Raw genomic sequence first — 13,445 nt, 5'->3', positions numbered from 1 at the left:
TGATTAAACAAGAAAAGGTTATGCTAATGCCTTTAAGACAAAACCCGAAGCCTACCGCTCCTCCCTGTGAATATCCTCCCATGCCCACGACTCATTCCAGTGATGACGAGGATCAGGGATGGTTCAGAAGACCAGCCCCGCCTCCTGAATACGAAGTGCAACAACAAGGCGCAGCGGGTGGTGAATCACCCGACCGCAGTGCTGTAAGTCAGGAAAATATAATCAACACTAGATAAGATAATTGAGACAACTCAGAAAAGGGATGAAGATGTTGAGGATTATATAGAAAGAATGGAAACAGTTGTGGGACAGCATTCGGGTATGACAAAAGAAAATGACCAAATCCCTTTAATTAACGCCCTTGTAAATGGCCTCAGAACAGAACTTCAGGAACCGTTGACTTTAGTTTGCCTTGACTGGAGACATAAAACCATTCCTGAATTGACACAAATCTTGAAAGGAATACAGGAAAGGAATAAAGATCAAAAGAGTAAAATTTCTTTGTTAATGGAGCAGGCAGATTCTCCAGCCCCGACCGCCCAGACTACTATTTATTACCAGGGTCAAAACAGGGGATGAGGTAGAGGGTATAACAGAGGCAGATTCAGAGGCAGGGGTAGAGGAGGTGGTGGCAGGGGCCAGTGGAACGGAGGAGGAAATACAAGCTCATGTTTTAATTGTGGTCTGATCGGCTACTGGAAAGCCAATTGCCCTTACCCAAAACCGCATAATCAAGGTTGGGAAGGTGCACCCGACAATATGAATACCCAAGCCCAGGTTCACAATCGTCCGCAGGCAAATTTCACAACAGGGAACCCCTGGGAAACTCGAAATACGGAAGGACAATCCGGAATGCCAGTGCAAAATTATTCAGCATGACGCAGAGACGCAGCCTCCGACGTTACCCACCTCCTGCAGTTACCCTTAGTATCACTAAATTTTAGCGATGAGCCATATTTATCCATAGAAATGCAGGGCATTAGAGTCCCTTTTCTCGTTGACACAGGAGCCACAACCTCACTATTAACAAAGCAATACGCTGGAGGAACTCCGTGTACTGGAAAGAATGTCACATGTGTAGGACTTTCCGGCGTCTCACAGACTATGACGTGGTCACAACCATTAGAAATACAAGCAGACAATTTCTCTGGCCAGCATGCCTTTCTTCTGTCAGATGAAGCCCCCATGAACCTTTTAGGGAGAGATTTGCTGTGCAAAATGCAGGCAACAATAATTTGTTCAGAAAAAGGACTGCAGGCGCACATCCCTACCGATAGATGTACTATGTGCCCTTTACAAGAATGCTCCCCTCCCATCGTCTACCAGTGGACAACCAAAAACCAAGAATTAAGCCACACATTAATGATGATTGTAGGAGCACTGCAATGTGCCTCAAGAACAGTCTCAGAGTACCAGAAGGATTTGAAATTAGACAGTTGGCACATGAATCTGCATTGCACTGCCTTTTATGAAGGCACGGGAAAAGACACGACTATAAAAGACAGTTACTCAATTGGATCCCGTTGCATGCGGCCTGCCTGGATGCCTGCCAATTCTAGCTGCTGCCTATTATGCTGTACAACAAGCTCACAGTATCACGCTCAATCACCGGGCTATTTTATTTGTGCCACATTCAGTTGAGGTGCTATTGACAAAATGTGCCACTCAACATCTGACGTCAGCCCGCAGCAGTAAATATGAGGTTGAGTTATTATCCAACTCTAATCTCCTAATTCAAAGATGTTCGGCCTTGAATCCAGCCACGCTGCTACCCACAGAAGAAGACGGAACTCCACATTGCTGCGAAATGATCACCCAATTGGTGACTAAGCCCCGAACAGATTTATCAGAAACTCCTATCTCCAATAGCGACTTAGCGTACTATGTAGATGGGTCAGCCCTTAGGGATGACAAGGGATCACCTAGGGCTGAATATGCCATATCAGATGATCACTCGATTGTGGAGGCACTCTCACTACCTCAATCCTTTTCAGCGCAACAAGCAGAACTCTTCGCTCTTACCAGAGCTTGTATATTGGCTACTGATCAAACTGTTAACATTTATACCGTTTCCAGGTATGCTTTTGGAGTTGCTCACGATTACGGACAGATCTGGATATTAAGGGGGTTTCTAACTTCCTCAGGATCAACTATTAAGAATGCTGAGCAAATCAATAATCTTTTAAAGGCTCTAGTGTGCCCCACTAAGATTTCAGTCATTAAATGTCAGGCTCATACAGGCAGTCAGGATCAGATCTCCTTGGGTAGCGAGCGATCAGATAGAGCTGCTAAATCAGCCGCTCTGTCAGATACAGGGCCACAGGTCTCAGCCTTTGTATTTCATCAACAAAAATCAGATAATGACCCACCTTCTATTAATGATGTTTTAGCCTTTCAGTCACAGGCTAACCCGGACAAAATGTTAAGTTGGGCAAGGGATTTTTGCTTTAAAATGCCTGAAGGAGTATGGGTTCACCATGACGGCCGCATGTTGGCTCCAAAGTCTTTACTTCCATGGATTGCCTGATGCGTTCATGTTTTCACGCATGCGGACAAAGGGGGGATGGCAGACTATATTAATCAAACATGGTATGCACCAGGTATTTCGGCAATTGCAAAACAAATTAGTGAAAGGTGCACCATTTGCCAGGAAATGAATCCAGGCAAGACAGAGAAAGTACAGGCTTCCTCCCACCCAAATCCATCAGGCCCTTTCGTACATTTACAAATGGATTTTATTGAATTACCTCCATGTTTAGGATTTAAGTATGTGTTAGAAATTATAGATATGTTTTCAAGATGGGTCGAAGCTTTCCCATGTAAAAAGAATGATGCTGTAACAGTAGCAAAGTGCTTGTTAAAAGAAATCATACCAAGGTTTGGAATACCTATGCAGCTTTCAAGCGACAGAGGATCGCACTTCACTGGAGCGATTATAAAAGAACTATGTAAAGCTTTGCAGATTAACCAGCATTTTCACTGCAGTTATCATCCGCAATCCGCAGGACTGGTGGAAAGACATAACGGAGTACTGAAGAATAACATTTCTAAACTTTGCAGTGAAACTGGACTTAAATGGGTCGAACTATTACCCTTAGCATTGATGATAATGCGAGCAGCAACTAACAGGACAAATGGACTGTCTCCACATGAGATTGTTATGGGACGATCCCTAAGGCTGCCATTTTCAGCACCATTTACGGTGAAACAAATGGACATTCATAAAATGGACGAGGCTATGCTAAACTATTGCATCGCATTAACTAAATGTATTTCCAGCTTTCACCAACAGGTAAAGGAAGCTCAAACGAGTCCAGCAGAGGGAAAGTGCCACGACTTGAAACCTGGAGATGACGTCTACATGAAGGTTTTTAAAAGGAAGAACGGTCTGCAACCACGCTTCGAAGGACCATATCAAGTGCTCCTGACTACAAACACAGCTGTAAAAGTCAAGGAAAGATCTTCCTGGATTCACGCATCCCACTGCAAGAAGGCACCGAATAGAGACAATAGAATTTTGAAAGACTCTAACAATGAAGACGTTACTTATGTTTTGTATACTAGTCGGACTACTGAGTCTAATATGCCAAGGAGATGGGGAAAGATCCCGAAAGAAACGAGAATTAAACGTGCATACTTTTTTGTACATGCCTTACGAATATGCTAGATGCAGTAAGTCAGTATGAAAACCCAAAGAACCAAGGCTGGGCTGACTGGATATTGGGAGGATGGCTGGGATCAGCAGGACAAATATTATTGCATGAACTGGTAGTAGTAATAGCCCTGATTGTATGCATTGCTCTGTTTGTCACAACAATTAAGTGTTGTTGCAATAGGTTAGGCAAGGCAGTCTTGCCTGCAATGAATATGATGATACAGAGAGAAGTAAAGTCAGTAGAGGAAAAGAATGGTCCCCTAGATGAGGAACTGAGACGATTGAATAATATACAATTATAAGGATTAGAAGACTTAGACAAAATATATACATATATATTCTACATGCCCTCCTCTTTCTGTAAAACATATTTATCCACTCAAATGGGAACTGCAGGCTAGGAAAAAGAGAGAGGACTCCTTTCAACAACAAGCCAGTGACGTCGACCTTGTATATCACTTGGTCCGCACTTTGGGGGCTTACATAGAAGCACTTGTGCTTAGGAGAACCCCACAGGTTAGGTATAAACTGTGTGGGCCATGAATTAGTCCTCCTCTATAAGCTGCTGTTCTATATCCTTTTAGAAGGTGTGTAGTGGCACCCGAACTGCAGGCTAATATAAGCTGCAGGAAAATTAGAACACTGCAGGCTAACATAAGCTGCAGAACTATACAAAGACATAAACCTGAAATCAAATCAAACATAATTAAACCCCAGCAAGAACACACACCCAAACACTAAGAATAAACAAAGAAGAAAGACGATCTTAGATAAGGTCAACCATCAATACAGGTATATCCCAAGGATGGTTCAAAACGGCAAAGAAGTCGGTATCCTTGGCTAAAATCTAAATTTGGTATGAGGACCAATAGGAAGAGGTTAATTTCAGTTATGTTGTCCTAGTAAGGACAAAAGGGAAGAATGTGGAAGTACAGTTTCTCACTTAGACACAAAATGGCTTTCTGGGCATAGAATAAAAACTCAAATGGCCGACAGAATGATTCACTGATCAGTTTCAAGGGGATGAGACAATTTAGGAATGCTACATATGTACTCCTTATCTGTGACAAGCTGAACAAGGAGCCTCATTTACCAAACAAATAGCCAAGGACAGGATAAGGTAAACATTGGCCCACAGGCTCAGTTGGTACAGTGGGAGAACAGAAGGATCCCATAATAAAGGATTAGTTAATCTTATCTCAAGGTATTTCTGTTTGTTATTCTAACAAAGCCTGGAATACCTTGTTTCAGTAATTTGCAAGGTCTGTGCCTTTGTAATCATGTATGATTCAATACTATGTCATGTGGCATAGAAAGCCTGTTTTGTTTCTGTACTGTATAAATATGTTACAAATTCTGTATTACTTCGAAGAGGTCTGATGTAGCCTTTGCCTACACAACCCTTCCCTTGCAAGCAAATAAAGCCTGTCTTTAACGATACTTTGTGTTTAAAGAGTCTTACTCGGGAGTCGAGACTTCGACACCTCTCTCCCCCGTCGATGCTGCTCGGCCTTTTTCTGTGCCGCTCGGTCGGGCTCTAGCCTGTCGCTGTCCGGGAAGGGTCTGCGCAGTACCTGATGCCAGCCCGTTTCGCTGGACCACCGTGACTGGAAAGCCAAGCCTGGCTCTCGACAGCCTCCCCTGCGATGCTCAAATCTCCGCTGGATGACTGGGCAGTTGCCCATGGTCGACACCCGTGCTTCTGGACTCGACCTTCTTCCACTGTTCTGCAGGAGCGAATCCCTGGGATGTGATGCAGAGTTGCAGGTAGTTTCGAACTTGCTCGTCGCCACTGTTAGATCCGTGTATCTTAATGTTGTGTCCTTCATTAATCAGACAACGACTGCAGGGAACGATTCAACAGGTATTTACTGAATGAGGGTTACTCTAGAACTAACTGTACAGATCATTACTCAGGGTATATATACAGGAGTGGTCACTGCCGGTACTACAGTATACAGGAGCTGTAAAAAGTAGTTCTCTCCCTTAAAGGTTCATACATTACAATTGCGATCAATTGATCGACAGTAACCAACCCTTTCCTAGATACAGTTGCTGGCTCTGAAAAGAGCCTTTGGGTTATTAGATTAAATCTTGTCCGCTTTACTTGCTCTTGGAGCTGGCAGTGCTGGTTTTCTTGGGCAGCAGCACCACCTGGATATTAGGCAGCACCCCGCCCTGAGCGATGGGCACCTTTCCCACCAGTTTGTTGAGCTCTTCGTCGTTGCAGATGGCCAGCTGCAAGTGTCTGGGGATAACAGAAATCACAGAAACCGCACAGTGCAGATAGAGGCCATTTCGGCCCATCGAGCCTGCACCGACACATATTCCACCCGATTCCCGTAACCCCTACACCAACACATATCCCACCCTATCCTTGTAACCCCACGTGTTTAATCCCCCTAACACGAAGGGTCAATTTATCACAGCCAATCAACCTAAACTGCACATCTTTGGACTGTGGGAGGAAACCGGAGCACCCGGAGAAAACCCACGCAAACACGGGGAGAATGTGCAAACTCCACACAGACAGTCACCCGAGGCCGGATTCGAACCCGGGTCTCTGGCGCTGTGAGGCAACAGTGCTAACCACTATGCCACCGTGCAGCCCACGGGATGATGCGGGTTTTCTTGTTGTCGCAGGCCACGTTGCCGGCCAGCTCCAGGATTTCAGTGGTCAGATACTCGAGCACAGCAGCCATGTAGACCGGGGCTCCAGCACCCACATGCTCACCGTAGTTGCCCTTTCGCAGGAGCCTGTGAACACGGCCCACAGGGAACTGCAATCCGGCCCGGGATGAGCGAGACTTGGCCCTGGCCCAAGCATTACCGCTGGTTTTTCCTCTTCCAGTTATTTCCACAATACACTCATTCAGAGAAAGAATGAAAATCTCCTCCCACATCTGCCCTTCTTATAGCTTCTGGAGGAATGCAGATAGCGTACTTGTGATTGGTCGCTCTATGGTCAACTTCATTGGTGTTTTCTGGTGACCAATCACAGTCTGTTTTTTCCCTCCAATGAGAAGTGTGTGGAAATAACTGCCTCAGCAGTGAAACTGCCAACCATTACTTAATTTCAAAAAGGCCACCAATATTTTCCTAAACCAGCGAATTAAGTTAATAAATTCTCCATTAGCCAAAGATTTCTGGAAATTTTTATTCTGCCTTCTGTCTTATTCCATCTCTCCCTTGCAAATTCCAGGCTATTATTTTCAGGATTAATTCCGCGTTCAATTTGAAACTGCAACGGGCGGGATTCAATTTCCATTGACTTTGAAACAGGACAATTTCCAGCTCAATCTTTGTAAAAGTGAGGTTTCACAGATTATCGCTCGATCATTTGCACAGGCGGGAGGGAAAGCAGAACTGGGAGTCCTTCTGTGAAAAGGGATGATGGATATAGCGATCAAACTGACCCCGTTCTGTTCTCTAAAATAACTCCCATTCTGGATTGTTACACTGCACGAAGTCTCAATTAATAAACGGATGATTCACAAATGGCATTAAAAAAATTGGAAAGGTCTTGACAGAGAACGAGGTGACTCAAATCAGAGTTTCATCCCTTAACATAGAAACATAGAAGATAGGAGCAGGAGCAGGCCATTCGGCCCCTCGAGCCTGCTCCACCATTCAATGAGATAATGGCTGATCATCCAAATTCAGTACCCTGCCCCTGCGTTCTCCCCATATCCCTTGATCCCTTTAGACTTAAGAAATATATTCAACTCCTTCGTTAATATATTTAATGAACTGGCCTCCACCGCCCTCTGTGGCAGAGAATTCCACAGGTTCACCACTCTCTGGGTGAAGAAATTCCTCCTCATCTCAGTCCTAAATGGCTTACCCCTTATCCTTAGACTATGATCCCTAGTTCTGGACTCCCCGGCCATCGGGAACATCCTTCCTGCATCTAGTCTGTCCAGGCCTGAAATAATTTTATAGGTTTCGATGAGATCCCCTCTCAATCATCTAAACTCCAGTGAGTATAAGCCCAATCGATGCAATCTTTCCTCATACGTCATTCCTGCCATCTCAGGTATCAGCCTGGTAAATCTTCGCTGCACTCCCTTATGGCAAGAACATCCTTCCTCAGATAAGGCGACCAAAACTGCGCACAATACTCAAGATGTGGTCTCACCAAGGCCCTGTACAACTGCAGCAAGACATCCTTGTTCTTGTACTCGAACCCTCTTGCTACGAAGGCCAACATACCATTTGCCTTCTTAACCACCTGCTGCACCTGCATGCTTATCTTCAGCGACTGGTGCACAAGAAGCTTTTAATTCATCGGCAGGCGCTGTAAATGAACGGGACTGAGAGCAAAGGGAAAGAGCGACCACGACCGTGTTTGTAGTTCTTATCAGCCGAGCACGGAGCAAACGGCATCCGCTGGGGGAGCGGCGCTCGCATGGGCCCTTCCCATGGGTTTAAAAAGTGTGGGGGAGGCCGAGGCGAGGGTTGTATTTTAGCGCATGAACAGACTTCTTTTTATCACACTTAAACCAGCCAAAATGTGATTTGTGAAACAATCACTTTTATCATTCATTAAATGGGCCACATGGAGATGATGTTAATTCTCATCCAAATTACTGATAAACCAAGTGTGTGACCCGCAAACTGGAGTGGGAGTTCCTGAAGAGATTTACACATTCCCTCAGTTGAGATTTTATTTTCATCCACAGGGTGGTGGTATTCTGGAACTATTTTGCCTGAATGGGTGGTAGAGGCAGATACCCTCATCGCATTTAATAAAAGTACTTGGATATGACCATAAGTGCGCGGTATTGGGCAGCGCGTGCGACTTGGATTTCCTCTATTTTTAGAGAGTTGCGCATGTGTAAATTCTCCGGTATTTACGCATTAAAAAACCACACGTAAGTACTTAGTTTTACAGGTAAGTGGTCTATTAATGCAATTGAGAATTTTTTTTTCCACAGGTTTGCTATTTTTTAAGAATTTACAGTAAGGTAAGTTTAGTTTTAGCCCCGATTTTTTATATAATTTTTTTTTCCAAATTTTAAAATGATTGTTTAAAGTAGTTTTTCAGAGTTCTTTGTGGTTCATTTAAGTAGTGCAATGTTTTTTTAAATTTTCTTTCAGGTTTAAGTAGTGTTTTGGAGCCAGGAGTTTTCATGAGTTTGACAGCTCTTACTGTCAATCTCATGAATGAACTTTTGCAACCTCCCATTGGTTGCCCTGTGCTCACGTGCTCCCAGCCGGTTCATCGCACTAAGTACGCCGCTGGGTCACGCATGCACAGCGCGGCAGGACCTCAAGCGGTCCAGTGAGAGGAAATGCAATGCGGGCCAGGATTAAAATGTCAGCGCGCCAGGTAAGTGCACATCGGCGGCTTGCACGCACAGCAAGCTCCCGATCCTAATTTCAGGGCCATAGATTTAAAACACACACATAAATCCCAGACCAGAAATTGACAGGTACTGAAGTGCCGCTACCGACAAGGCTATGGCTGGCAGAGACGAAGGGCCGAATAGCCTCCTTCTGTGCCGTAAATGTCTACCATTCTATGAGTAAATGCCATTCTGCCCATCATCCGTATAGTGATTTAAATCACCTCCGCACCTAAATTTGATGTTGGGATAAAATATACATCTTCACCGATCACAATCTATCTCCACTCCCAGGTCACTGCACTCTCAGTGAGGTGGTGAGTGGCTCTTAAAAGAGCTATTGTGTTGTGTTTGGTTGAAAGGGTCGAGATGTTCAGCCGCCGAATCCATAGAGAGTGCGGCCCTGCCATTTCAGAGCGTACACCACATCCATGGCAGTGACCGTCTTGCGCTTGGCGTGCTCAGTGTAGGTGACCGCATCCCTGATCACATTCTCCAGGAAAACCTTCAGCACCCCCGCGGGTCTCCTCGTAGATCAGACCCGAGATCCGCTTGACACCGCCACGGCGAGCCAGGCGGCGGATGGCTGGTTTGGTGATGCCCTGGATGTTGTGACGGAGCACTTTACGGTGGCGCTTGGCTCCGCCTTTGCCCAAATCCTTTGCCTCCTTTACCTCATCCAGTCATGATGATTCTGCACTTAAATCGTCGCTGAATGAGATTCCCTCGCCTTAGAATTTTATTTATGGAGCCTGAGCGGACCTGGCTGAGAAAGGCAGACTGTACCTGAGGCGGATAAGGGGGTTTGAAAGAGAGAGAGCGGGAAGGAAGAAAACAGATTCAGAGTGAGAGTGACAAAGGGCTCTGAGCTACCAGCAACCTCTCCACGTTGACGTTACAATCCTCTGTAAAATCTTCACAAAAGCTATATACACATTCAGAGAAATCCTGATAATCAAGGATTCCTAGAAAAGCAATAAACACAATATATAATAAAAATTCAACAAATGGGGCATGCTGCACCTCAAATCGATTACAGAATCGTTACAGCACAGTAGGAGGCAATTCGGCCCATGGAGCCCGTGACGGCTCTCTGCAAGAACACTTCAGCTAGTCCCACACTCCCGCCCTTTCTCCGTAGCCCTGCATTTTTCCCCCTACAGGTACTTATAGAATTCTCTGTTGAACACTACGATTGAGTCTGCCTCCATCGCGCTCTCAGTCAGTTCATTCCAGACCCTGACCACTCGCTTCCCAGAAAAGCAACAGGTGGACAATATAATTAAAATTCTTTAAAAGAGGCACTCTGCACTTTAAATCTATTACAGATTCATTACAGCACATTGGCGGCCATTCGGCCCATCTGAAATCAGAGTCTCATCCCAAAAACAAGCTTTTAATTCTTCGGCAGATAGAGTCTGAGTGCAAAGGGAACTAGCGACCACGGATCGTGTTTGTAGTTTACTGGGCAGGAAATACAACAGAGACACTAAGGTCGATCCGGTCAGTGAAACTGCTTATCTGAGAATTCAAACCTAAATCTACAGCTGGATCTTCAAACGTTCTCAAACACACTTGTTAAGGGAAAAATTACAGTAAATTGAGTCTAAAGGGAAATGCGTTTGTGTAGCTCTTTTGGAGAGATGGTGGGTGGCTCTTAAAAGAGCCATTGTGTTTTGGGTTTGTTCTTTCAGGACAGCGTGGAGTTTACTTGGAGTTGGTGTATTTAGTCACTGCCTTTGAAAAAAAAAGGTGACTCAACCGTGGCTAACAAGGTAAATTACGGACAGCATAAGATCCAAGGAGATGACATATAAATTGGCTGGAGAAAGCAATAATCCTGAAGATTGGGAGCAGTTTAGGAGTCAACAAAGGAGGACAAAGGGATTAATTAAGAAAGGGAAAATAGAATATGAGAGTAAGCTATCAGGGAACATAACAACTGACTGTAAAAGCTTTTATAGATATGTGAAGAGAAAAAGATTGGTGAAGTCAAGCGTAGGTCCCATACAGTCAGAATCAGGGGAATTTATAATGGGGAAACAAGGAAATGGCAGAACAATTAAATACATACTTTGGTTCGGTCTTCACAAAGGAGGACACAAATAACCTCCCAGAGATGCCAGGGAACATAGGGTCTGATGAAAGGGAGGAACTGAAAGGTATCAGCATTTGTAGGGAAATGGTGTTAGGAAAATTGATGGGACTGAAGGCCGATAAATCCCCAGGGCCTGATGGTCTACATCCCAGGGTATTTATGGAAGTGACCCTAGGGATAGTAGATGCATTGCTGGTCATCCTCCAGAACTCGATAGACTCTGGAACAGTACCCATGGATTGGAGAGTAGCTAATGTTATCCCACTATTCAAAAAAGATGGCAGAGAAAATGCAGGGAATTATAAGCCTGACATCTGTAGTGGGGAAAATGCTAGAGTCTATTATAAAAGATGTAACAGCAGAGCACTTGGAAAGCAATGATAGGATCGGACAAAGTCAACATGGATTTACAAAAGGTAAATCATGCTTGACTAATCTACTGGAATTTTTTGAGGATGTAACTGGTAAAATAGATAAGGGAGAACCAGTGGATGTGGTGTATTTGGACTTTCAGAAGGCTTTCGATAAGGTCCCACATAAGAGATTAGCATGCAAAATTAAGGCACATGGGATTAGGGGCAAGGTATTGACTTGGATAGAGAACTGGTTGGCGACAGAAAGCAAAGAGTTGGAATAAACGGGTCATTTTCTGAGTGGCAGGCAGTGACTAGTGGGGTACCGCAAGGATCGGTCCTTGGACCCCAGCTGTTCACAATATATATTGATGATCTGGACGAGGGAATTGGGTGAAATATCTCCAAATTTGCAGACGACACAAAGCTGGGTGGGAGGGTAAGCTGTGAGGAGGATGTCGTGAAACTCCAGCATGATTTGGACAGGTTGGGTGATTGGGCAGAAACATGACAAATGCACTATAATGTGGATAAATGTGAGGTTATCCACTTTGATGGCAAAAACAGGAAGGCAGATTATTATTTGAATGGCAATAGATTGAGAGAAGGGGAAGTGCAGAGAGACCTGGGTGTTATTGTGCACCAGTCGCTGAAGGTAAGCATGCAGGTGCAGCAGGCAGTAAAGAAGGCAAATGGTATGTTGGCCTACGTAGCAAGAGGGTTCGAGTACAGGAACAAGGATGTCTTGCTACAGTTGTACAGGGCCTTGGTGAGACCGCACCTCGTGTATTGTGTGCAGTTTTGGTCACCTTACCTGAGGAAAGACGTTCTTGCCATGGAGGGAGTGCAGCGAAGATTCACCAGGCTGATACCTGGGATGGCAGGAATGAAGTATGAGGAGAGATTGTGTCGATGGGGCTTATACTCACTGGAGTTTAGAGGATTGAGAGGGGATCTCATCGAAATCGATAAAATTCTGTCAGGTCTGGACAGACTAGATGCTGGAAGGGTGTTTCTGATGGCTGGGGAGTCCAGAACCATGGGTCATAGTCTAAGGATAAGGGGTAAGCCATTTAGGACTGAAATGAGGAGGAATTTCTTCACCCAGAGAGTGATGAACCTGTGGAATTCTCTGCCACAGAGGGCGGTGGAGGCCAGTTCATTAAATATATTCAAGAAAGAGTTGGCTATATTTCTTGAAGCTAAAGGGTTCATGGGATATGGGGAAAAGGCAGGGACAGGGTACTGATATTGGATGATCAGCCACGATCTCATTGAATGGCGGAGCAGGCTCGAAGGGCCGAATGGCCTAGTCCTGCTCCTATCTTCTATGTTTCTTCCGACACGGCGTGCTTGGCCAGCTCCCCAGGCAGCAGCAGGCGCACGGCAGTCTGGATCTCCCGGGAGCTGATGGTGTGCCGCTTGTTGTAATGGGCCAGGCGGGAAGCCTCACCCGCGATGCACTCGAAAACATCGTTCGCAAACGAGTTCATGATGCTCATGGCCTTGGAGGAGATGCCGGTGTCGGAATGAACCTGCTTCATCACTTTGTAGATGTAGATGGAGTAACTCTCCTTCCGCGACTTTCTGCGCTTCTTTCCGCCCTTCGCTGCCGGTTTAGTGATGCTTTTCTTGGCTCACTTCTTGGCAACTGGTTTCTTTTCCTCAATCATTCTCAAACTCGATTTCAGAAACAAAATGATGAGAATCCGCTCCGGGCCCATCTTAAATAGGCTGCCCCCACAGCCCTATGCTAATGAGGGATGGGTGAAGGCAATGATTGTGATTGGCTGCTGAAGAGTGATGTCAATTTCCATTGTTCTGCATCTCACTGATTGGCTTCTTTGTGTATCCAATCAGATTGAGTATTTGTCACCAGCACGCCCCCTGCAGTCAGAAATGTCATTGCAAGAGCATCTGTCCATTCACCATTTCCCAGATCATTATCCAGTGTCCCAAACACTTCTTCCGGCCGAGACAGCAATTTAGAT

At 45.2% G+C, this 13,445-nt stretch overlaps 1 protein-coding gene across 1 annotated transcript; it reads right to left on the bottom strand.

The window, feature by feature from the left end:
• Positions 1–5,758: 5,758 nt before the first annotated feature.
• Positions 5,759–6,558, bottom strand: LOC147085118 (histone H2A type 2-C-like). Its single transcript, XM_085979308.1, has 2 exons — positions 6,257–6,558; positions 5,759–5,903 (listed from the first exon to the last, which is right to left on the bottom strand). The coding sequence occupies exons 1-2, from the start codon at positions 6,556–6,558 to the stop codon at positions 5,759–5,761; spliced, it is 447 nt and encodes a 148-aa protein (XP_085835434.1).
• Positions 6,559–13,445: the final 6,887 nt, after the last annotated feature.

This window comes from Somniosus microcephalus, unplaced genomic scaffold, assembly GCF_052327205.1.
Source record: "Somniosus microcephalus isolate GS21.2 unplaced genomic scaffold, FLI_Smic_1.0 unresolved_chr9, whole genome shotgun sequence".
Classification (NCBI taxonomy): Eukaryota; Metazoa; Chordata; class Chondrichthyes; order Squaliformes; family Somniosidae; genus Somniosus; species Somniosus microcephalus.
The sequence above is the reverse complement of the archived record's forward strand: the minus strand, read 5'-3'. Positions and strand labels throughout refer to the sequence as shown.